At 45.2% G+C, this 26,934-nt stretch overlaps 1 protein-coding gene across 1 annotated transcript in view; it reads left to right on the top strand.

Moving 5' to 3' along the window:
* The window catches only part of RD3 (retinal degeneration 3, GUCY2D regulator), a 48,008-nt gene extending 23,665 nt beyond the window's left edge, over nt 1–24,343 (top strand). The window contains exon 3 of the mRNA XM_029596760.1: nt 23,532–24,343. Coding sequence (XP_029452620.1) covers nt 23,532–23,829 — 298 coding nt within the window. The 3' untranslated portion in view covers nt 23,830–24,343. The remainder of the gene's footprint in view (nt 1–23,531) is intronic.
* The last annotated feature ends 2,591 nt before the right edge of the window (nt 24,344–26,934 follow it).

The raw sequence follows: 26,934 nt of genomic DNA on the forward strand, positions 1-26,934 counted from the left end.
ACCAAAGCTAATGTGGCTGCTATCTGAACACCCAGCCACCCCATGCTTGTTTATGTGAGGATTGTAACCATGGTGATTCTGGGTTACTCCAGCCATATTTGAAGCCTGAAGAGGCCATATTACTGTTCTCTGCATATTGGCTTCTATTGTCCCCTGTCTACAGATTCAAACAGAAAGCTAGAATATTTTGGTAGTCTACCCAGTTTCATTCCTTGTACAATGTTATAGACCCCAATTGATCATCTTCATAACTAGAGTTTCTCTATGTTTATCCCATGCTCTCTTGAATTCCATTATTATCTTTGTCGTCACCACCTCCACTGGGAGGCCATTATGTGTATCCACCATCCTTTCCCCGAAGAAGTGTTTTCTGATTTGGCTCCTGAGTCTGTGCCCTCAGAACCCTGTGGTGTGACCTCTCGTACTAAGCATTCTTTCTTCTGAAACAGGTTTGCTTCTTGTGAAGGTATTGTGGAAGAAAACTGGGTTAAAATAAAAGGAGCTACAGAAAAAGAAAAAAAAATATGTTTGTTAAAAAGTAAATAAAAGTAAGAAGAAAAAGACAGGTATGGTTCTCTAAGGAGATGGCTGAAATGGTAAGAGCAGAAAAACTGGCATTCAGAATGTACAAAGGAACTCAGAAAAAGTAGCAGAGACAGAGTAAAAATCTGGGTGGCAGAAGCATGAGGTGAAAAAACCTTTTTCAGGTATGGCAGTGAAAGGAGGAAGTTCAGAGATGGGATTGCCAGATAGGAAGGAGACGAGAAATGTGTGGAGGGGAACAAGACAAAAAGCAGAAATGCTAAATAAATACTTGTATTCGATATTCACTGAAGAAGAGATTGGAGATGGGAGTGCTGATTGTTGGCCAGGATACATACAGTGGTAGGATAGCTGCTGTGTACAGAGGGGGTTCGTATGGAACTAGAAAAACGAAAGTACAGAAAGTCACGAGGCTGGATGGGATGCATCCTAGAATATTAAGGGAGGTTCTGGTGTGCTCACTGAAGGACCTGTTCAGTACAGCTTTAGAGAAGAGAGTGGCTATTTTCTCCTCACTGCATGGCACTCTGCACAGCTATACAGGTAGCTAAACTCTTGGGGCTCGATATTCAAACATAGCCAGAGAAGAAAGTTAGCTGGATAAGACTTACCTGGCAAACTTACAAGGGATCTTCAGCAGCATGGCTGTGTTAACCAGCTAAATAGCTCCTTCCTAATCCACCCACATCCCGCCCACCACTTATTCGGCTAACTACTTATCCGGCTAAGTGTTAACTGCTGATCACAGCTGGATATTCAACTGCCGCCACTTAGCCGGATAAGTCGCTGCTTTTACGGCTAAATAGCGCTGAATATCTGCCTTCACTTCATATATGAAGACAGATTCGATTCCAAAATACTTATTTAAAAAACAAACTGGAAAACAAAATACTGAATGGATGACAAAATGGAATAAGAATTATTGTTACAAAACAATATCACAAAACACCCAATGGGACAACTTTCAACCACTATATGGCAAGCAAAAACTTATTCGGTTAACTTTGGCATGATATTCAGTATCACAGTCACACCACTGAATATATATTCAACTATCTTAAAGTTAAGAAGAACAATTTATCTGGCTAACTTTAGAACTGCACGGTGGGCAGATTCTGGTGGTGGGGTTGAAAGGGAGGGAATTTGTTGGTGTTACGCTTGCCGCCCGCAGCAGCCCTGCTGTGCGGTCCTCTCACCTCTCTACACAAGCTTCAGGCTCCAGCTCCTTGTCGCTGGCGGTAGGGGGCAGCCAGTCCCGACCGCGGACTTCCGCCAGCACCTCCGGCCCTGCTCCACTTCCCAGGACCTCCAGCCAGGATGCCTCCATCCATCGGGCCTCTCTGTGGGGTTCGCGGAGAGACGCCACAGGTGGCGCTGCACCCCTCCCTAGGCGCGCTTATGCGCGCGCGCACCAGTGAAACCTTTAAAGGGCCCGCGGACCCGGATGTTGACTCAGTTCCATCAACATATAAAAGCTCAGGCAGCGCTCCTCAGCTTTGCCTTTGCATCAGGTCGCCTTGGTCTCCTGTTACGGTTTCCAAGTTCTAGTTGTCTTGCGCTTGTCTTGTTCCTGTGATTCCTGGTTCCTGTTCCTGTTTCCTGTGTTCGTCTCATCTGTCTACCTGGTTCTGACCTCTGGTATGCCTGACCTCGCCTGCCTTCTCCAAGCCTGACCTCTGCTATGCCTTATCTTGCCTGCCTTCTCCGTGCCTTGACCATTGCTACGTCTGACCATGCCTGCCTTCTCTGTGCCTTGACCATTGCTACGAATGACTTCGCCTCAGACTTTCTAGAGTCCAGAGTTCCACGTTGCTTGCTACACTTTACAAGTGCTGCCAGCTTCCATTCAAGCTTCACAGTGACGCCTCTGTCCCTATCCTCTGGACACAGACTATTAAGGCTTCGGCCTTCCTTTGCTCAGGCACCTTCAGTTCCTTTTTGTCTCTTGGTGCTTGAGTTCCTGTTCCACATCCCGTCTGGGATAGGACTACGCCACCTGCTGGCTGCTGTCTCTGGGCTGAACCATCTACTACCTGTACTTAACCTTGAGGTCTGCCTAATTCCTGCCGGCCCCGGCACCTGAAGGCTCAACCCAAGGGGAATGAGGGCTGGTATAGGTGAAGCTCCAGTGGCCTCCAGCTTCAGCCCACTCCGACTGCTGACGGTGGGGACCCATAGGCCCTCGACTACGGGTTGCATCAACCCCACCTCAGCCCAAGGATCCACCTCCTACGCAACAAGTTGCAAAGGCCATGGATTTGGTGGAGCCGCATGCCCTCCAGGCCATCCCAGGCCTGGCTTCCAAGGTGTAAGAACAGCAGCAGTTCCTCGAGGCATTGGCCTCTTCCATGGATCGTCTTCACGCCCGGGTCGATGCCTTCGTCAATGACTTGGCTTCTCCTCCTCCACAGCCACCTCCATCGTCACCACGTGCCTTGTTGGCACTTCCAGCACCTCCACGTTTCAACGGCGACTCCAAGCTCTGCAGAGGTTTCATAAACCAGTGCTATAAGCAATTTGATCTGCAGCCTTCTGTCTTCCAGGACGACTTGACAAAAGTTATGTTTATCCTGTCTCGCCTCGAAGGGAAGGTCCTGGCCTGGGCTTCCCCCCTGTGGGAACGCTCGGATTCCTTGCTAAGAGAACTGGTTCAATTTGTGGCTGTATTCAAATGGACTTTTGATGATCCAGGGCGGCATGCTGTAGCAAGCACCAGTCTACTACATCTTCGTCAAGAACAATGAAGTCTTTTTGATTATACAATAGAGTTTTGGACTTTGGCTACTGAGCTCGCTTGGCAGGAGGACTGCCTTCGAGCTATTTACTTGGATGGTCTCTCCTCACAGTTAAAAGATGAGCTGGCTGCTCGGGAGCTCCTTCCATCCTTGAAGGACCTTATAGATTTGACAAGCCGAATTGACCACCATCTTCAAGAGCGTCACCGGAAGAGTTGGATGTCAAGAGGTCTGTGGAGGTTCGCTCCCGCTCACCATCCATTACTAACTCTGTATCTAGTGACAGCAGAGTGGTCAAGACGGAAGAACCCATGCAATTGGGTCGAGGGCGACTGACACCAGAAGAGCGCCTCCGGCAAGACAGGCCGGCTTGTGTCTGTATTGTGGAGCCCCAGGCCACCATCTACAAAATTGTCCCATCCGTCCGGGAAACTCCAGGGCCCAAGTTCAGTAGGGGCCCTGAACTTGGGTGCAACTTCTCCGGCCCCCCAACTCTTAGTTCCAGTCACTATTTTGGGACTCTCGGTCCTTTCCGGTTCTTGCTCTGGTAGACTCCAGAGCAGGAGGTAATTTTATCCTCAAAGATCTTGTGCAACTCCTGGCTATTAAAACCCGTTCGCTAAACCCTTCCTTGTGTATCGCATCTATCTACAGAGAGCCACTTCCTGGCCATATCTCTTTGACCACTGAATCTGTCCAGTTACGTACAGGGGCCTTACACCTTGAGGAACTCGAGTTACTGGTGTTGGATAAGTCAATCCATCCCATTGTGCTTGGACTTCCTTGGTTACAGAAATATTCCTCCCAATTTAATTGGACTTCACTTCAACTGGTAGAGTGGGGTCCAGCTTGTCACCAATCCTGTCTTCAGAAGGTGACTCCATCTTCGATGATTCCTTTGGTAATCACCTCTTCTGGCATACCTCCTCCATACACCGCCTATGAGGATGTATTTTCTAAACAAAAGGCCGATCTCCTCTCACCTCTTCGTCAGTTCTATTGTCCAATCGACCTTCTTCCTGGAACCACGCCTCCTCATGGATGCACCTGTCCTCTGTCGTTACCTGAGACAAAGGCCATGACCGAATATATTCGGGAGAATCTGGCAAAAAGGTTTATCCGTCCATCCACGTCACCCGCCGGAGCAGGATTCTTCTTTGTGACCAAGAAAGATGGATCACTCAGACCATGCATCGATTACTGCAATCTAAATGCTATCACCCGTAAGGACAAATATCCCTTGCCGTTGATTTCTTAACTATTTGATCGTCTCCAAGGTGCTACCATCTTCTCGAAGCTGGATTTACGTGGGGCGTATAACTTGGTGAGAATCCGCCCTGATGACATCTGGAAAACCACCTTTAATACTAGAGACGGCCACTCTGAATACTTGGGGATGCCTTTTGGCCTTTCCAACGCACCAGCTATATTCCAGCGGATGATGAATGAAATTTTCAGGGATCTGCTATATATCAAGGTTGTGGTCTGTCTGGACGATATCTCATATTTTCGAAGGATCTCGACACCCACTGGGCCGATGTATGAATGGTACTACAACGCCTACGAAAAAACCACTTGTTTGCAAAACTGGACAAGTGTTTGTTCGAGAGGTCCAGTTTACCGTTCCTTGGCTACATAATCTCTCCTCAAGGCTTCTCCATGGACTCAGATACATTGAGAGCAATCCGGGATTGGCCACAACCAGTGGGACTTAAAGCGCTCCAGCGCTTCTTGGGATTCCTTAATTATTTTCGCCATTTTATCCTGCATTACTCCACACTGGCTGCTCCTCTGATGGCCCTGACCTGGAAGGGTCAAAATACATGGAATTGGCCGCCCGAGGCCGTTACCGCCTTTCATCGTTTGAAAGAAACCTTCCAAAAATGATCCTGCTTATGTCACCCTGACCCGACTCGTCCATTTTTAGTCGAGGTGGATACTTCCGCCATTGGGGCTGGAGCTGTTCTAAGTCAGCGCACTGCTTTTGGTACCACAGTTCCATGCTCATTTTTTTCTCAAAATTTTTCATTGGCAGAGCAGAACTACAGTATTGGGGACCGCGAACTGCTCGCCATTAAATTGGCTCTTGAAGAGAGGCACCCGTAGCTCGAGGGCGCACAACATAAATTCACGGTGCTCACTGACCACAAAAACTTATAACATCTAAGTCACGCCCAGTGCCTCAATGCCCGTCAAGATCGATGGGCCTTATTTTTTTCAAGGTTCGATTTCGAGCTCCACTACCGCCCTGTGGATAAGAATCTCCGGGCAGACGCCTTATCCCGATCTTTTGAACCTGAAGACATCCCCGAAGAGCCAATTCACATCATCGACCCAGCTTGTATTTCCATGTCTGCCACCTATCAAGTTCCTACTGGGAAAACCGTGGTGCCCTGACGACTCAGGGAAAGAGTTCTTCGCTGGGCACATGATTCCAAATTTGCCGGCCACCCAGTACGTGCGCGAACTGTGGCACTGCTCCAGAGGTTTTTCTGGTGGCCTATTTTGGTCTCCGACGCTAAGGCATACGTCGAATCCTGTAATGTGTGCGCACAACAAAAACCCCTGGTCGGGTGACCTTGGGGACTTTTACAACCACTTCCAGCATCCGAGGAACCGTGGACTCACTTATCTACGGATTTCATCATGGATGCCCCCTTCTAAGGGTAATACCATGATATGGGTCACCATAGACCGTTTTTCAAAAATGGCCCATTTTGTACCTCTTCCGGGCCTACCATCTGCACCAGAGCTAGCACGTCTCTTTTTTCATCATATTTTCAGACTGCTTGACCTACCGGTGGATATTGTTTCTGATTGAGGTCCTCAATTCGTCGCCAGATATTGGTGCTCCCTTTGCCGAATGTTTGGTATTAACATCAGCCTCACGACCGCCTATCACCCCCAAGCCAAAGGGCAAGTTGAACGGATGAACCACTCCTTGAAGGCATTCCTGCGGGCCTATATCAATGACCAACAAGACAACTGGTTGGCCCTCTTATCCTGGGCAGAGTTTTCCCACAACTCTCATATCGCCATAGCTACTGGAACATCACCATTCTCTATAGTCTATGGGAAACAACCTCAAACACCATTACCTGTACCTCTCTCCGTGCCGTCTCCTGCAGCACAGGCTACTGCAGATACCCTTAAGACATTGTGGGAACAGACGAATCTTCGCCTGCGCCAGAAAGCTTCCCGGGCCAAGAAAACTGCTGACAGTCATCACCGCACAGCTCCTGAATTTCTTCCATGCCAGAAAGTCTGGTTGAGTACCAAATATATTAGACTCCGAATTCCTTCGCAGAGATTTGCTCCAAGATTTATTGGACCGTTCCTGATTACCCGACGCATCAGACCTGTGACGTACCAGCTTCCTCCTTCCTTAGGTATACATAATACCTTTCATGTTTCATTATTTAAGCCGGTTTCATGATTTGTCCTGGCCTACCCAGAAGGTCCCTGAGCCACCTGCATTGGTGGCAGAGACTGATACGACGTATAAAGTCCATAAAGTTCTAGACGTCTGCTGTAGAGGCCGCCGATGGGAGTACCTCCTTTCTTGGGAGGGCTATGGACCCAAGGAAAATTCATGGGAGCCTGCTCGTAACATCTTGGACAAGACCCTTCTATCGATATCCATCGTGCCCCAGATAACCCCGAACTCCAGGAGGGGGGCATAAAGGGGGTTACTGTTACGCTCGCCGCCCGCAGCAGCCCTGCAGTGCAGTCCTCTCACCTCTCTACACAAGCTTCAGGCTCCATCTCCTCGTCGCTGGTGGCAGTGGGCCGCCATTCCTGACCTTGGACTTCCACCAGCACCTCTGGCCCTGCTCCGTTTCCCGGGATCTCCAGCCAGGATGCCTCCATCTGTCGGACCTCTCTGCAGGGTTCACGGAGAGATGCCAGTGCCGGGCCCCTCCCTAGGTGCGCGCACCAGTGAAACCTTTAAAGGGCCCGTGGCAGGAACCTGGCTGCGGATCCGGATGTTGACGTCAGTTCCCTCAACATATAAAAGCTCAGGCAGCGCTCCTCAGCATTGCCTTTGCATCAGGTCGCTTTGGTCTCCTGTTCCGGTTTCCGAGTTCTAATTGCCTTGTGCTTGTCTTGTTCCTGTTTCCTGTGTTCATCTCATCTGTCTACTATATTGACTACCTGGTTCTGACTACTGCAACGCTTGACCTCGCCTGCCTTCTTCAAGCCAGACCTCTGCTATGCCTGACCTCGCCTGCCTTCTCCAAGTCTGACCTCTGCTACGCCTGACCTCGCCTGCCTTCTCCAAGCCTGACCTCTACTACTCCTGACCTCGCCTGCCTTCTCCGTGCCTTGACCATTGCTACGAACGACTTCGCCTCAGACTTTCTAGAGTCCAGAGTTCCACGTTGCTTGCTACACCTTCCAAGTGCCGTCAGCTTCCATTCAAGCTTGACAGTGATGCCTCTGTCCCTATCCTCTGGACACGGACTATTAAGGCTTCGGCCTTCCTTTGCTCAGGCATCTTCAGTTCCTTCTTGTCCCTTGGTGCTTGAGTTCCTGTTCCACATCCCGTCCGGGATAGGACCATGCCACCTGCTGGCTGCTGTCTCTGGGCTGAACCATCTACTACCTGTACTTAACCTTGAGGCCCGCCTAAGTCCTGCCGGCCCCGGCACCTGAAGGCTCAACACAAGGGGAACGTGGGCTGGTATAGGTGAAGCTCCAGTGGCCTCCAGCTTCAGCCCCCACCGCCTGCTGACGGTGGGGTTCTGTAGGCCCTCGCCTACAGGTTGCGTCAACCCCTCCTCAGCCCTAGGATCCACCTCCTACTCAACAGTTGGACTGGAGAAGAAGGGCTTCTGACAAAGGAGAGAGGTTTGTGAAGGAGCGGGGCGTTACTGTGTGACTGTGCACTTTTTTTTTTTTTTTTTATAATTTAGAGGTTCTGCACCGCCTGAATAGGTAGTGGGGGATGTGTGGAGGTCGCAGTAGACTCCCCAGGGGGTGTTTTGGGCCATGTGGCCCTGTAATACGATGATGGCTACATGCGAAGCGGGTTGCCATCATGTGCTTTTGAGGCCTCTGCCACAATATTTTATCTAGCAGATTTTTTCCGTGAGATAAAATATCACTGGGAACCCATCATAATATTTTGTTGGGGAGGGGCTTAATATCACACGGCTGCCCCTGTCATGATAAATTATTGTGGCTTAATATATCTGAGTGCTCTTTGGAGACTTGCTTTCCTTCAGTATTATACAATTGTGCTCATAAGTTTACATACCCCTGGCAGAATTTGTAAGATGTGTAGCATTTTAAGAAAACATGAGTGATCAGACAAAACATGTTTGTTATTTTTAATGTATTTCAAATTAAACTAGTATGCATCACAGAATAGTATAATTATTAATTAAACCATAGCAGTAAAGGAAATAATAAAATGATCCTGTTAAAAAAATTTGCATATCCTTAGTTCTTAATATCGTGTATTGCCCCCTTTTGCATTACTGACAGCTTCCAGTCTTTGTGTGAATGAGGCCCTTTATTTTCTCATTCCTCTTGGCAAAAAGTCTGCGGATCCTGTAAATTTTTTGGCTGCTAGCATGAACTGCATGTTTGAATTCTTCCCAAACTGGCTCAGGAGACTGTGATGACCACTCCAGAACCTTAATTTTCTTCTGCTGCAGCCATTGAAGGGTCAACTTGGCCTTATGTTTCGGATCATTGTCATGTTGAAAAATCCAAGCGTGCCCCCTGCGCAGCTTCCTGATTAATGCAAATTCTCTTCTAATATTTTCTGATAAGATGCTGCATTCATCCTGCCATCAGTTTTGACTAAATTCCCTGTGCTGCTGTAGCTTACACACCCCCAAAACAGCAGAGATCCACCTCCATGCTTCACAGTAGGGATGGTGTGCTTCTTATCATAGCGTTTATGGTTGTGACCAGGGGTGGACTGGCCAGTCGGGGCTTCGGGCATGCCCCAGTGGGCCAATCCACCCCTGTCACATGTTTGCAGGGCTAACTTGTGCAGATGTTCTGCAGTCAGGGCACCTGCCACCTATCTATTTTAAGCCCCAATAATTCCACTGAGGGAGTCTTTTCCTGCGCTGGGTCCCTCCTCCCTGTGGACAGAAGAGAAAGATGCTATGTCTACCGTACCCACGCAGCAGCTGAATTGCCTGGGTCTGTGTCTACCGTACCCGCGCAGCAGCTGAATTGCCTGGGTCTGTGTGGCTGAAAAGAGAAGGCCACAGTCAGCCGGCCCCCGCAGACCGAAGCCTTCTCTTTTGCGCCTCGTTTGTCGTAATCAGGTTCTGGTTATGTATTATAGTGGCAGAGAGTAAGTTAACAGTTATCACAGGCCTTCTTGATTTGGCAAGCCAAATGTCTTATTTTTAGATTGTTTTGTATATTTATTTTGATTGTTTTGTATATTTATTTTGATTTGTTTGTTTTATTATGCTCTTTGTTTTATCTGTTATTTGTAATAATTATGTATGGTTAACATATCAATCACTTAGAGCTTTTGCACAAAGTGCTTAAAAAATTTTAATAAACTAAACTAAACTCGCGGCCCAGCTGACAGCGGCCTCTTCTCTTCAGCCGTGCAGACCCTTGTCAGCTGGGCCACGAATTTGGAAAATAAAAGGCTTCATTCTGTGGGGTTCGCACGGCTGAAGAGAAGAGGCCCTGTCAGCTGTGCCACATCATGGAAAAGAGGCTGTTGCTGGGAGCTACGCTACTTAGGAGTCTCTTACAGCACCTATAGGGCTGCATGCCTGAAATATACTTTTGTGCTCACGAGCTGTGCAGTAAGGAGGCTGTTGTGTTCGTAGGGCCACCCAGCTGAAGAAAGAAGGCTGATGCTACCTGAATCCTGTATGTTCCTTGGAGAGAGAGAGAGAGAGAGTGAGAGTGAGTATGTGTGTGAGTAAATAGAATGTATGTGTGTGTGAGAAACGTTGCACAGGCCCAAGGAACAGGCTTCTGTTATTGTTATGTTCCAGGGAGAGAGAGCGAGCGTTTATATGTGTGAGAGAGCATATATATGTGAGATGGAGCATGTAATATATGTGTCAGAGAGTTTATGTGTGAGCAAATAGCATGTAAGAGAGCATATGTGCATGTAAGACTGCATGTGTGGGAGAAAGAAGCTGTGCAGGCCCGAGGAAGCCTCTGTGTGTATGTTCTGGGGAGAGAGTGTGTGTGTGCATGTATGTGTGAGAGAGAACACGAGAGCATAAATATGTGAGCGAGAGCATATGTTTGTATATGTGAGACAGCATATGAGAGAGAGAGAGAACGTGTGTGAGGATCTGTGAGTAAGCAAGTGCGTGTGTTGGAGAATATGGATATGTGAGAGAGAGAGGAGAAAGCTGTACCACTCCCACCACGAACTAATCCATGGCCATCGCAGGGTGACTAGAAATCAAAAGTTCCCAGGCATGGAGAGCAGGGGATTTTTTTTTATCCTTGTAAGTTTTAATAATTGAGTGTTATTTAATGTCTTCTGTTTTTACATGTTTTATTTAATTATTTGGTTTATATTCTGTTTTTAATGGCATCTGGGAATAATTTTAAAAAATGAATTTTTGGGTATTCTTTTCATCAGCTGTTTTGAAATATTTGTTCTTAACATAAGAATTGCCATACTGGGACAGACCAAGGATCCATCAAGTCCAGTATGCTGTTTCCAAAGTGACCAATCCAAGTCACAAGTACCCAAACATTAAATAAATCTCAAGCTACTATTGCTTATTAATTAATAGCAGTTTATAGATTTTTCCTCTAGGAACTTATCCAAACCTTTTCTAAACCCAATTACAATAACTGCTGTAACCACATCCTCTGGCAATGAATTCCAGAGCTTAACTATGCCGAGTGAAAAATAATTTTCTTCGATTTGTTTTAAATGAGTTACTTGCTAACTTCATGGAGTGCCTCCTGAGAGAGTAAATAGCTGATTTACATTAACTTTTTCAAGTCCTTTCATGATTTTGTAGACCTCTATCATATCCCCCCTCAGTCGTTTCTTCTCCAAACTGAACAGCCCTAACATCCTTAGCCTTTCCTCATAGGGCAGCCGTTCCATGCCCCTTATCATTTTGGTAGCCCTTCTCTGCACTTTCTCCAGTGCAACTATATCTTTTTTGAGATGTGGCGACCAGAATTGTGCACAGTATTCAAGATGCGGTTTCACCATGGAGTGATACAGAGGCATTATGACATCCATCATTTTATTTGCCATCCCCTTCTTAATAATTCCTAACATTCTGTTTGATTTTTTTAATTGCCACAGCACACTGAGCTGACAATTTAAATGTATTATCCACTATGATGCCTAGATCTCTTTCCTGGGTAGTAACTCCTAAGATAGAAACTAAAATTGTGTAACTATAGCAAGGGTTATTTTTCCCTATATGCATCACTTTGCATTTGTCCACATTAAATTTCATCTGCCATTTGTAAGCCCAGTCTTCTAGTCTCGCAAGTTCCTCCGGTAATTTATCACAATCTGCTTGAGATTTAACTATTCTGCATCATTTTGTGTCATCCACAAATTTGATCATCTCACTCATTGTACCCCTTTCCAGATCATTTATAAATATATTAAAAAGCTCCGGTCCAAGTACAGATCCCTGAGGCACTCCACTGTTTACCTTTTTCCACTGTGAAAACAGACTATTTAATCCTATTCTCTGTTTCCTGTCTTTTAACCAGTTTGCAGTCCACAAAAGGACATCACCTCCTATCCTATGACTTTTTAGTTTTCTTTGTCAAATGCCTTCTGAAAATCCAAATACACACATCTACCGGTTCATCTTTGTCCACATGTTTATTCACCCCTTCAAAAAAAATGTAGGAGATTTGTGAGGCAAGACTTCCCTTGAGTAAATCCATGTTGGCTGTGTCCCATCAAACCATATCTATCTAAATGTTTTGTGATTTTATTCTTTATAACAGTTTCCATGATTTTTTACGGCACTGAAGTCAGACTCACTGTTCTATAGTTTCCCGGATCACCCCTGGATCCCTTTTTAAATATAGGGGTTACATTGGCCATCTTCCAATCTTCAGGTACAACGGATGATGTTAATGACAGTTTACAAATTAATTGAAATAGGTCTGAAATTTCATTTTTTAGTTCTTTCAGAACCCTGAGGTGTATGCCATACGGTCCAGGTGATTTACTACTGTTCAGTTTGTCAATCTGGCCTACCACATCTTCCAGGTTCACCATGATTTGGTTCAGTTCATCTGAATCATCACCCTTGAAAACCATCTCCGGAATGTGTATCTCTCCAACATCCTCTTCAGTAAAGACCGAAGCAAAGAAATCATTTAATCTTTCCGCGATGGCTGCACGCACATGTTATAAAATCGGGCGTAGATTAGAAAATCTGGCCCTTTGTGTCTGAGAAAGAGTATGTGTCATTGTGGGTATTAGTGTATATGTGCCAATAAAGTTTCTGCAATCTATAAAATCTGTTTGTGACTGAACTTGTGTGTGTCATATACTGGCTAGCAGTGTCATTACTTGGTTGAGGAGCCAGACCAAGAATACAGAATATATCTCTGTAAGAGATATAAGCAGATGTGTAGGACACCTAACCAATTTGCATGGATGGAACGGGGCTGCAACTCTGCTCACCCATGGTCTAGAATGTGTTTAACTTCTTAGTTATTTAGGGAAGATAAAGTTGATTTTGGAGATATTTTGGTTCAATTCTGCTGGGTTCCAGGGTTGACTAAGTGTGCTTTTAGGAGCTGTTGATCCACGTGCTGCAGGGAAAGTGCATGAGGGCATCAGATACCTCATGGGCCAGTTTTGAAAAATTACCCTGGGCAAATTTTTTCCTGCAATCCATCCCTGGGTTGTGACCATAAATTTCAGTTTTGGTCTCATCACCAAATTATTTTGTTCCAGAAGTTTGAGACTTCTCTAGGTGCTGTTTAGCGTATTGTTTTGCAGGCTGTTTTGTGGCATTGGTGCAGCAGTGGCTTTCTTCTGGCAATTCTACCATGCAGTCCATTTTTGTTCATGTATCTCCTTATTGTGCATGCTGAAACACCCACACCACTTTGTTTCAGAGAAGCCTGGATTTCAGAAGAAGCTGCTTGTAGGCTTTTCTTTGCATGCCGACAAATTTTCCTGGCAGTTGTGTCTGAAATCTTTCTTAGTCTACCTTGGTGTTAACAGATCTCATAATTTTCCACTTCTTGATCATAGTTTGAGTAGTGCCGATTGGCATTTCAAATCTTTGGATATCTTTTATATCTTTTTTTCTGATTTATAAAGTTCAACTACTTTTGCTTGCAAATCCTTTGTCAGTTCTTTTGCTTTCCCCAAGCTTCAATTACCACCAAAATCAGTGCAGCCCTGGATGAAATGCACAAGGGTTTCTCAAGAGCTAAAAACCTCATTGCCTATTTATACACAGACACTGATTACAATCAAACAAAGCACAGGTATGGATACTATCTTTCATTGTCAAATAAACCTGTGTGCATCAACTCAAGTGTATATTATCAGCCCAAACATTCAGGGGTATGCAAACTTTTGAACAGGTCCACTTTATTATTTCTGTTATTGCTATGGCTTGTTTGACAATTGTGCTATTTTGTGATGCATAATAGTTTAATTTGAAACACATTAAAAATAACAGACATGTGTTTGTCTAATCACTCATCTTTTTTAAAATGCTACACATCTTACAAATTCTGCCAGGGGTATGTAAACTTATGAACACAACTATATGTGCATTGCAGATGATCTGTAAGATTTTCAAACCGTTTTTCAAGTGATGTTATTCATAGGCATCAACTACTGCAGTTCTTTGTATCTTGGTGTTCCAGCCTCTACCCTGCGGCCACTTCTGGTCAGCCAAAATGCATCAGCCCATGTTTTGACAGGCCCTGACATTAGAAAACATATTACCCAGGTGCTCAGAGATCTCCATTGGTTGCCTGTATCCTGGAGATCGAAATACAAAACAGGTATCCTGATTCATAAGCTCTTGCAGAATAATGAATCTCCATGAAGTAGTGCTATTTTTCAGATCCATAACCTACTTTGTACGTTTTGATTATCACAATCGAGCCTCCTTGATGTTCCTTCAATAAAAGCTGCACATTTTGCAAAAAGTCAGGATAAGGCTTTTTCTGTGGCTGCTGCAATTTTTGGAACCGTCTCCCTGAATCACTACAGACTGTCAACTAGCTTTCTCAATTGGGACTTCCTAGTCAGAGAACGTTGAACTCTACAGATGATGGCCCCTTGAGATGGAGAACTTATTTTCATAAAGATAGTTTAATAAGTTCATATGGAATGGTTTGATGATACTTTTGTTTTGTTGTTAAATTTTGTCTTATTTTGATGATTGCTTTTACACAAACTTCACATAGATTCCCTATCGTTATATCTTATTTATCACATTCATAAGGCCATCATAATAGGCACTACCAGAGAAAAAAAACACCTTCTTTGCCTTACTTTTAATCATCAGCCATGTTTTTCTCAACTTTTTTAGTTTGTTTTTTTTATATATGCAATTAAAAACTTAGCTTGCAAATGTTATCGCTGAAGTTCAAAGAAAACTCTCCAACACAGGTCCGTGTTTTGTGTGCCTTCTTCAGGGGGACTGTTTCATAATGTTGACAAATCCTTTTACAATTAATTGTCAAGCGATGGTTGCACACAGCGTTTTTCATTTTATCGCCAAAGTTACGGACCCGTGTCAGGGAGTTTTCTTGGGACTTTAGCGATAATGTTTGCAAGCTAAGGGGTAGATCTTAAAAGAAGCGTGCGCTTCCCAGCGTGCACACGTGGACGCACCGATTTTATAACATGCCTGCGCCGGCACACACATGTTATAAAATCTGTGGGCTGTGCGCAGCGACGAGATTGGGCCTCTCCCAATTCCCTACCCCCTTACCTAACCTCCCTTCTCCTTCCCCTCTCCTTCTCATCCCAAACCTTTTTCCCTACCTTTTCACTTTTACCTTTTTACCTACCTTTTTACCCTATAGTAACCCCTTTTATATCCCTTTTATTTACCCCCCTCCGCTATCCTTTAAACCTTACTTTTCCCTATAGCAACCCTGCTAGTCTATATATAGTTGCCTTTCTGAACACATAATTTGTAATGTCATATATAGTGTCTCCTGTATGTACTAGTTAAAGATAATGTATATCATTGTATATAATACTTTTTGGAGTGTATAATTTATATAAGGTTATCCACAGTGTATAAGGTTATACACAGTCCCTTACTGAGTGTATAATTTGCAATGCTACTTATTATGTTCTTCTGTTGTTTTCCATCAGGTACTGTTCCTTTTCTCCTCTTCCTGTTTTTCCCTCTCTTCTCTCGCCCCTTCTCTCTTTCTATCTGCTCCCTCTCCCCCCACCCTGGTTTTTTGTAATTTCCTCCTTCAGTTATATTGTAAACCGGCAAGATGTACCCACGAATGTCGATATATAAAAGCTAATAAATAAATAAATAAATACATCCTTACTCCTACCTATTTTTATTTTTATTTTGTTGCTTACTGCTCCGTTTGTAACGTGTGGGCGGGCCCCTTTGAAAATGCACACGGCACGTGCAAGGCCTGGCCATGCGCGTAACCCCCGTTTTTACGCGCGCAATTGATTAAAAATCTGCTCATAAGTTTTTAATTGCATATATAAAAAAGCAAACTAAAAAAGTTGAGAAAACATGGCTGATAATTAAAAGTAAGGCAAAGAAGGTATTTTTTTCACTGGTAGTGCCTATTATGATGGCCCTATGAATGTGATAGATTCCCTATCGTTATATCTTATTTATGTGAAGATTGTGTCTTAAGATAGTGTTGTATATCTTCACATTTGGGGCACTAATGTTGGAACTATAGTTGCATTTACTGTAACCCATCTTGAACTTTGTCTAATGTAAGAGACCTTTTTTAAAATAAATTAAATAAGATGAACTGAGTGGTTCAGAGCAGGGCAAATGTGCGTGCATGATCTATTTTTTCATTTGAAAATTGATCAGATGACTGATGACATTGAAAAACTGCAAAGCTTGTAATGGAGAAAACCCTTACAAGTACAGCAACATAGTTTTAATGACTGACTATGCCCTCCTTGGGACAGGCTACAGGAAAAACCGCCCAGTAGGGAACCCCAAAATGGGTGGTATGTAAGAACCTGTAAAATAAAATAAATGAATACAATAAAAAGGATGTGTCCTGTGCATTGACTGCTGCTATAGGGTAATATTGAGGCAGCATTTGAGGAGCACATGGATGTTACTGCCTTTAAGACTGAATCAGCTTTGTGACAGAGATGACCCAATACCTGGAGTATGGCCTGGGCAGAGGATGTGAAAGAAGTTGAGTAGGAGTTGGAGAACTAGAGGACTAATAGAACCTTCAGAAGGAGATTCTTGTGGATATTTGAGGAATGTTGAGACCAAGGAGGAGTGGTGAAGGGCAGGCTAGTGCAGGTGCAATCTGTGCATACTGTGGTTCTTGGGAAACATTGCCGGTCATGGTTGGCTCTAATGTTCTCACAGGACAAGCAGGATGGTAGTTCTTACATATGGGTGACATCACAGGATGGAGCCCAATCACAGAACACTTTTGTCAAAGTTTCCAGAACTTTGACTGACCCCTACTGGGCATGCCCAGCATGGCACTAACCCTGCAGCCAGCAGGGGTCCCCCTTCAGTCTTCTTTTTTCTGTGCAGCAGTAGCTTCGCGGTTAAGGAGCTCTGTAGAGATTCCTGACAGGAATTTTCCTCACGGAATTATTAAAAGTTAAATTGCCCCACAGGGGTCCCCCTGTTAACTTTTTTCAAGCCGCGGTATTCCAGTAAGTTTCTACCCGTTTTCCGTTGATTACCGTCGAGTTTGGCCTTCGCGGCCTACTGGCCGTCGACCGTATCGCGGCTCGATTTTTTCTATGGCCATGGTGTCGGGGTTCCATCGGTGCCCGGACTGTACTCGTACCATGTCCATTACAGACCCCCATAAAGTCTGTGTAATGTGTCTTGGACGAGAGCATGATATCGTGACCTGCACCAAATGTGCCCTAATGACACCAAAAGGTCGCAAGGCCAGAATGGAGAAGATGGAACTTCTCTTCCGTACTCAAACCCCGACTCCGTCCATTGCATCGACATCGTCCGAACCGGCACCGTCAACTTCACGCCAGCATTGACCACCGGCCGGTGACCGCCCGGCATCGACGACTTCTCGGCCATCGACACCCTCTACTCTCCCTTCAAGACCGAGGGGATCGTAGGGAGAAACATCGCCATTGGCACCGAAAGATTCGAACCATCGAGGGAGCGAAATCATTGACCTTGCCATTGTCCGAGCCGCTGTCGAAGAAACCCCGTCCAGAAAAGGCACCGACCTTTTTTGCGACCGGGTCACCGAGGCAACCCTCCCCTGATGGGGCATCGGGAGCCGCGACTCCGCCTTTAACGGTGGTCCCTCCGGCTATGCCTCTGCCTGCTTCTTCTGTTCCGGAGCTGCTTGCTCCAGGTCTCCGAGAAGAACTGGACCAGATGGTTCAGGAGGCTATCGACAATGCGATACAACGACTCCATGTTCCCCTGGTACCGACACCGGTGCCGATAGTGGAACCGACCACCGACCTGATTCCGGCAGCCTTGACACCGCTGCTATCCAGGATGGAAGCGCTTATCGCCACTTTTCCACCGATGGACCCTGGGTCACCGATGGCTCCGGTGCTCTCCCGCTTGCTCTGTCATCGGGAGGAGAAACACCGTTCCGCATCCCTCCATCAGTTCTGCCTCAGCCATCGAGACCGATACAGCCATCGCCACCGATTCCATCGGTGCCAATACGTCCATCGGCGCCATCAAGCCATCCATCGATGCCCTCGATGCCTGCGCCGAGACCTTCGATGCCTTTATCGATGCCTCCGGTAATTCCTTCGATTCCTGAGGAGCCTAGACCGGGGCCTTCAGGTATCCAACCACCCCATTCTCCTCTAGTTCCTAGAGGGACAGGTGCTGATCCTTAAGATACCTGGACTGATGACTCCTCACCAGACACCGATGACTTGCCATCACCACCTTCACCCACTGAGAGTAGAAAGCGTTCTCTTCCAGAGGACCTTTCTTTCATAAATTTTGTGAAGGAAATGTCTCAATTGGTTCCCTTCCAATTACAGACTGAACAGGATGATAGACATCAGATGATGGAGTTGCTCTAATTCCTTGATGCTCCCAAGGAAATAACCTCCATCCCTGACCACCAAGTTCTTCTGGACCTCCTCCAGAAGAACTGGGAACATCCTGGCTCCATTGCACCAGTCCACAGAAAAGCTGACACTACCTATTTGGTGCAGTCAGCTCCAGGTTTTCAAAAACCTCAATTGGATCACCAATCTGTGGTAGTTGAATCTGCACAGAAGAGAGCAAAAAGATCAAAACCTCACACTTCTTTTCCCCCTGGAAAGGAGCAGAAGTTTCTGGATGCCATTGGTCGCCGAGTCTTCCAAGGATCAATGCTCATCTCTCGAATAGCCGCTTACCAACTTTATATGACCCAATATAATAGGGTCATCTTTAAGCAGATACAAGACCTGACAGACTCCATGCCTCAGCCATTTCAAGAACAGCTACAGACCCTACTTAATAAGGGTTTTGAGGCAGGCAAACATGAGATCAGAACATCTTATGACATCTTTGACACTGCAACCAGGGTATCTGCAACTGCTATTTCAGCAAGACGATGGGCCTGGCTCAAATCTTCAGACCTTCGACCTGAAGTCCAGGACAGATTGTCCGACCTCCCCTGTGTCAGAAACAATCTATTTGGAGAGCAGATTCAAAAGACAGGCTGAATTAAAGGACCATCATGAGACCCTAAGACAGCTCTCTCTGATACCTTCGGATAACTCTTCCAAACAGCCCTTTCGGAAGGACTCTAAAAAGTCTTTCTTCCGTCTGAAGAAGTCCTACCCACCACCAACCAAATCCCGTTCTACGAGACCATTTCTAAAAACACAGTCTCTTTAAACCCGGAAACAAAAGCCACAAACAGCCCCCGAGCCGGGCCCAGCTTCTGGCTTTTGACTCTCGCCTAGAGAGCAGCAGCCAGCTTCCATTACCCCACATACCAGTGGGAGGTCGATTGTGCCATTTCAACAACAGGTGTCACTCAATCACCTCAGACCAGTGGGTCCTAGCGATAATTGCTCAAGGATATCATCTCAATTTTCTCTCTATCCCACCGGATTCCCCACCTCTAAGGACGTGGAAAACATCCGACCATTCATTGCTCCTGGAACAGGAAGTTTCCCTCCTTCTCCAGTCCAGAGCAATAAAACCAGTACCATCCCCTCAGCAAGGCCTCGGGTTCTATTCCCAAATCCCCAAAAGATTGGGAGGCGTTCGTCCAATTCTGGATCTATGAGCCCTAAACAAGTACCTCCAGAGAGAAAAGTTCAAGGTGGTAACCTTGGGCTCACTTCTTCCTCTTCTACAAAGAAGAGACTGGCTCTGCTCTCTAGACCTCCAGGACGCATACACTCATATTGTGATAAGTCCATCTCATCGCAAATACCTGAGGTTTCTCGTAGGCCCTAAGCACTATCAGTACCGAGTGCTTCCATTCGGCCTCGCATCTGCATCACGTGTCTTCACAAAATGCCTCGTCGTGGTTGCAGCCTTCCTCAGGACTCAAGGTGTTCACGTCTACCCCTATATGGACAATTGGTTAATCAGGGATCTGACTCAGCAAGCTGCTCTGTCGTCCCTACATCTCACCTTAAACACTCTAATTTCACTCGGATTTCTCATCAATTACGACAAATCCTGCTTAGTCCATCTCAAAACTTATCGTTCTTTGGGGCAGACTTGGATACCTTGCAGGCAAAGGCTTTCCTGCCTCGACAACAAGCTCTCACTCTCGTGTCTCTGGCGCATCAGCTGCGATCTCAACATTCAACGACTGCACATCGTTTTCTCATCCTCCTGGGACACATAGCGTCCTCAGTTCAGGTCACCCCAATGGCCCGCTTAGCCATGAGAGTCATGCAGTGGACTCTAAGGTCGCAATGGACTCAATCCCTTCAGCCCCTGTCGACCATTGTCCACATAACCGATTCACTCCGTCTCTCTCTCGCCTGGTGGAGAAATCAGACCAATCTTCTACAGGGCTTGCCCTTTCAGGCGCCAGACCCTCCAATAATTCTCACCACCAACGCTTCCAACTTCGGATGGGGAGCCTACATGGCCGATCTGCAGACACAAGGTTCTTGGTCTCCAGAGGAAGCCAAACACCAGATAAGTTTCCTGGAGCTGCGAGCAATCCGATACGCTCTCAGAATATTTCAGGATCGCCTATCCAATCAAGTCATCCTGATCCAGACGGATAACCAGGTGGCCATGTGGTACATCAACAAGCAGGGAGGAACAGGCTCCTACCTTCTGTGTCAGGAAGCTGCACAGATATGGACGGAGGCCGTCTCCCACTCGATGTACCTCAGGGCCACCTACTTGCCGGGAGTGGACAACGTGTTGGCAGACAAGTTGAGTCGCGCCTTCCAACCGCACGAGTGGTCTCTAAACCCCTCAGTAGCGAACACCATCTTCCAAAAATGGGGTTATCCTCAAATAGACCTTTTTGCATCACCCCAGAATTGCAAAGTAGGCAATTTCTGCTCTCTCACTCGCAGCCAACATTATCCACCAAGAGACGCGTTCTTCCTATCATGGGTAACTGGTCTCCTATACGCATTCCCTCCACTTCCACTTCTCTCGAAGGCTCTCATGAAGTTACGTCACAACAAGGGAACTATGATCCTGATAGCTCCCCACTGGCCCCACCAGGTGTAGTTTCCAATACTTCAGGATCTCTCCATTCGCAGGCACATTCCTTTGGGAACAGACCCGCTTCTACTCACTCAAAACAACGGGTGCCTTTGCCACCCCAATCCTCAAGCCTTGTCCCTGATGGCATGGATGTTGAAAGGTTAATCCTTCAACCTCTTAACCTTTCTGATTCAGTTTCCCGTGTCTTGATTGCTTCACGGAAGCCTTCCATGAGAAAATCTTACTCTTACAAATGGAACAGGTTTGCATCATGGTGCTCTTCTCAGGCCCTTGATCCCTTTACCTGTCCAATCCCAAAGTTTCTAGACTATCTCTGGCACTTGTCAGAGTCAGGTCTAAAAACTTCCTCCATCAGAATGCATGTCAGTGCGGTAGCCGCCTTCCATAAAGGTGTCGGGGATGTCCCTATATCAGTGCAACCCCATGTCACACGATTTCTGAAGGGCTTGCTTCACCTCAAGCCTCCACTGCGTCCTCTGGCCCCTTCTTGGGACCTCAACCTAGTTTTGGGTCAGCTCATGAAACCATCATTTGAGCCTCTTCATTCCTGAGATCTTCGCTATCTAACATGGAAAGTGATTTTCCTCTTGGCTATCACTTCCGCTCGCAGAGTTAGTGAGTTACAGGCACTAGTTACCTATCTGCCTTACACTAATCTTCTGCAGGACCGGGCAGTACTCCGCACTCACCCTAAATTCCTACTTAAGGTAGTTTTGTAGTTTCATCTCAATCAATCCATTATACTACCTACCTTCTTTCCCAGGCCCCATTCCAATCCAGGAGAGCAGGCTATGCATACCCTTGACTGTAAACGGGCTCTAGCTTTCTACCTAGACCATATAGCTGCCCACAGAAAGAGCACTCAGTTGTTTGTGTCTTTCCATTCTAACAAATTGGGACAGCCTGTGGGTAAGCAGACTCTCTCCTCCTGGCTAGCGGACTGCATATCCTTTTGCTATCAGCAAGCGGGCATTCCACTTCAAGACCTTGTTAAAGCACACTCTGTAGGGCCATGGCGACTTCAGTAGCACACCTACGATCGGTGCCGCTTCCTGATATTTGCAGGGCTGCCACCTGGAGTTCTCTCCATACTTTTACAGCCCACTATTGCTTAGACAAAGCCGGAAGACAAGATTCCATCTTCGGCCAGTCTGTATTGAGTAACCTATTTACGACGTGACGTACCAACACCCTTCCACCTGCCCGGTGGGGTTCAGGATGCCCTCTCCCAAATTCCACCCCAGTTGTTGTGCCTCTGGCACGTCCCTCGGTATATTTGGTGCATGTCCGGACATCCTTAGCTTGGTACTCACCCATATGTGAGGACTACCATCCTGCTTGTCCTGTGAGAACACCTGTTACAGGTAAGCAACATTTGCTTTCTCACAGGACAAGCAGGATGTTAGTCCTCACGAAACCCGCCCGCCACCCCGCGGTGTTGGGTTCGTTTTCTTATTTTATTTTTTGGCACTGCCTGTAGCTTTGTAACAAGACTGAAGGGGGACCCCTGCTGGCTGAGGGTTAGTGCCATGCTGGGCATGCCCAGTAGGGGCCAGTCAAAGTTCTGGAAACTTTGACAAAAGTGTTCCGTGATTGGGCTCCATCCTGTGATGTCACCCATATGTGAGGACTAACATTCTGCTGTCCTATGAGAACACCTGTTACAGGTAAGCAACATTTGCTATATTGATACTAAATAAAAACATTTCAGAGAGCATTAACAACAAAGTTTAAAATAGTAAAAAAATGTGTTTTTTTTTAATATTTGCTGTTTGAATTTTCACTGGCTAGTCTTTGCCTAGTCTGCCTAATGGGATTAGCCACCACTGACTCTTCTACCATGAGGTTTTGTTAATGTTGCTGCAAGGTTTGAAAAATATGGGGTAGATTTTAAAAAGGTGTGCGCGTGCTACCCGTCGTGCACACATGTACACTTGATTTTATAACTTGCGCACACAGGCATGCGCAAGTTATAAAATCAGGGGACGGCGCGCGCAAGGGGGTGCACGATTGTGCACTTGCGCGCGCCGAGCCGCACTGCATTTCCCCGCTCCCTCCCAGGCTGCTCCGAAATTGGCGCGGCCTGGAAAGGAGCTTCCCTTCCCCCTAACCTGACCTTACCACCCCTTCCCCTAACTTTTCCTCCCCCTAGCCATACTCTAACCCCCCCCCCAAATTTTTTTTTTACCTTTTGCGCCTGTCTCTGGGCAGGCGCAAGTTGTTCGCGTCGGCAGCCTGCCGGCACACGATCCTCCAACACAGCAGCAATTGCCGCTCTGTCGGAGGCCTCTGGCCCCACCTCCGTCCGCCCATTTTGTAAAGCCCCGGGACTTACAGGCATCCCGGGGATTTAGGTGCGTCGCCGGACCTTTTTAAAATAGGCCTTTTAAAATCCGGCCCTTTGTTTTCAATTTTTCAGATTTAGGCAGCTTGTGGCAGAATTTGAACCAGAAGTGCAAGAAATACCCCGGCTGTTCCGAACAGTGCTGCAGGAAGCCACAGAAAGAATGAAAGAGGAAGACGAGGCAAAGAAGCTCGCAAGACAGTGGACCACTAAACGGGCGGTCAGCCTATCCTTAACAACATTTAAATCCCGTGCTCGGATTTACCCATTTATCAGTGACATCAAGACCATCTCCGAAGATATTGAGCGCAGTACCGAATCTGCCCAGAGAGTATGGAGTATGCCTGAATTTCGGACTATCAAAGATAACTGACTTTAAAAACTGTACTTACTGTTAATATTTGGCAAGTAATTAATGTACATAATTCTTTCAACCTTGTCTGTCTGCTTTTCGCAAGGTCTCCCTCTCTTCCTAATCCAATGTTAGTCTCTTGGGGCTTCTATGCTAACAGTTTGTTGGGGGTTTGAGTTCTCGACACACTGTTCATCTGTTATATTACGACAACGGCTTGACTGTAATTTAGTGGATTATATGATGAGCTATCTGACATTGAAGGGTTATTGGCTGATTAAAACTGCCATGAGAAACACCAGATGACAAACCTTTGTGATAACAGCTACACGGCTAATAGGAAACCACACTTGCTTCTTTTGTGACACCAGCCATGCTCCTTTGAAAATGCTTGATGACATCATAATGCAGTTGTGTTACACAAAATACAACAAATTCAAATTTTAACAGTTAAGAAGGATTAGAATAGAAAATATTGTTTTTGAACATTTCTAAAGTGAAATAAACTGCTTCAGCAATGAGCATTCTTACATTATGTTAATTAGCACACTTTTTTTGGAAGAACATAAAAATAGTTAATGTTAACTTATTTTTATCTTACACTAAATAGAGCATTGTTCACACTCAGTTGTTGCCTTTATTGTACCTTTTTGATTTTCCCTTTACTGTTAAAAGTCACAGCTGCACTGGTGCCATAGCCAGAGTTATTTCAATGCAGGGATGTACTAAAGACTTCACAGTGGTTTTTAGCTTAATTGGCTCTCTCAGGTGTTCCGCGTGTCCTAATTTGTCATGAAAACACGCCATCCTATTTTCAACTCTCTTTATAAACTCATAGAAAGATAATTTGTCTCAAAGGGAGAGTGAGAGACAGTGAAATTCTGAAGCATAGTCTTATCGATGTTTTATTAGCTATTTATTTTTAGGTTGCAAAGAGAGCTTTAGTCATAAATAAACTAAGAAGAAAATGTTCTTGAGTATATAATTACAGTGCATACCGGTGCATACCGAAGTGAAGTGTTATGCTCTGTTCTCCATAGACTGGCATAGAGTCAGTGCTCGACTGGGAATATTTGCTGCCAAAACACTTTAGAATACCTTTGACTATGGTTGGTTTACCAGTTATACTTATTGTACCAAGGTGTTATAGTGCTTCCAAATGACTATTTGTAGGGAGTAGATTTTAGCAATTCTTGGGGGAGCTGAGCTATAGATGTATTTTTGACTTGAATCACACTGCTGAGACCTTATTTTGGAGGCTATTTTTTCTAAAGGGCAAATTTTAAAAGCCCTACGAGTGGCAAATCCGGGAGATACGCCTGTGACTGGGATGTGGGCGGGGCGCACAGATTTAAGAGGCCCGCAGCCACATGCGTATCTGCCGGATTTCGCAAAAAGGGGCATGCCGGGGTGGGAGGCTGGACGAGTCAGGACAGCGCCATTAAGTCAGAGTCACTCACAAGCGCCCGCGACCACATAAGTTGCTGCTGCTATGGACTGCGGGCAAGTAGTAAAATAAAAACATTTAGGGTAGTCAGCAGGGTTTTAGAGGTCAGGGCTAGTAGGGTAAAAGGGAGGCAGGTTAGGAAGGGGATTTAGGAAGTCTGCTCCTTTACAGGGGCAAATTGGGAGGGAACAGGGAAACAGACCCTAATGCGTCACTACAGGCATCTACTAAAATCCCCCCACTTACGTGCACGCAATGGTATAAAATCGTGCGCACGGGTAGCACATACGCGTGCATGTTATAAAGTCAGCGCGTCCATGTGCGCGACTAAAAATCTGCCTTTTAATTTCTTAATTTCTTTTGTTCTTTTTATTTTTGAAAAAGGGATATATTGCCTTGCTTTAGTTTAGAAAGGAACAGGCTTCCTCCTCCCCAACACCAACTCCTAACCCCCACTACCTTCCATTCTATCTTTATAGACTAACCTACTAATTAGGGGGTTGCACTACACAAAATAACTTGACATTAGTTGGCAGAGAAATACAAGGAAGTATTAATTCAGGTAAATTGAGTTATTTATGAAATCAGAACACAAAAGTTCCAAGGGAGCTTAATTGGTAATACCATAGTAAATGCTTTAGGTAATTTGTTTTTAGTTGGTCTGATCTTTAGGGTTCTTTATAGAGTACACACTTCGTAGATACAAAAACATATTTTATAAACCAATAAAGGGCTTTAAGAAATTTGTGTATAACTGAACCTATTAGTAACCTCAGACAAGTGTGAAAGTAACCCTAGCCAAAATTATAAGAAATAGGTATATTAGCGATCATAGGTAAACTGAGTAAGATCATAGATTAGAAAACATTACTAGTCATCAGTTGGAGAAAAGTAATGCTTTTATGCTCACAGCAACCCAATCCTTAGAGGGAACATTAGCTAATCCCGTAAAATAATTGCCTATTCGACTAACAGCAGTTACAATAAAATATGAGAATGAAAAAATATTTTCTGCAGGAATATTCAAAACTGCTTTCTGCATGCAAGTGAAATTAATAAAGAGCAAACTTTGGTTTAAACTAGAAATGAGGAAGAGAGGACCTTAATACCATAAAGCCAATAATAAGTACCATTATTTTCACAGCAAGAATTAAAGTTATTCAAGAATTGGACCTTTGAAATACAGACAAGCCCTCACCAAATACAGAATAGAAATGTGCCAACAAAAACTGAATTGGAAACCACAAGCCCAACTGTATTACGCAGTGCAACAATGAAAAAACAGAAACATCATTCCTCTCAAAACATCAAGCAATAAAACAGATATAAAACATCATTCATAATATTAAAACCATGCTAATAAAAAGAATAAAAGTAAAAACAGTCAATGAACATTCAATAATTTAAAAAACTTGCATAAATTTGTTCTAAGAGTTCCCAAATACCGATAAAATATTTCAAAACATCTGATGAATTAAACATCCAATAATTTAAAAAAGTTATATTTCCCAAAAAAAACAATAAAATATTTCAAAACAATAGAAACATCAAATTACACCCAATAATTAAAACTAATAAGGATTAAAAAATCTCCTGCTCTCCAAACCTGGGATCTTCCGATTTCCAGTCACCCTGAGATCGTCATGGATTGGGGGAGGTAGGGCCGCACAAACTCTCTT

The sequence above is a fragment of the Rhinatrema bivittatum genome, chromosome 3 (assembly GCF_901001135.1).
Source record: "Rhinatrema bivittatum chromosome 3, aRhiBiv1.1, whole genome shotgun sequence".
Lineage (NCBI taxonomy): Eukaryota > Metazoa > Chordata > Amphibia > Gymnophiona > Rhinatrematidae > Rhinatrema > Rhinatrema bivittatum.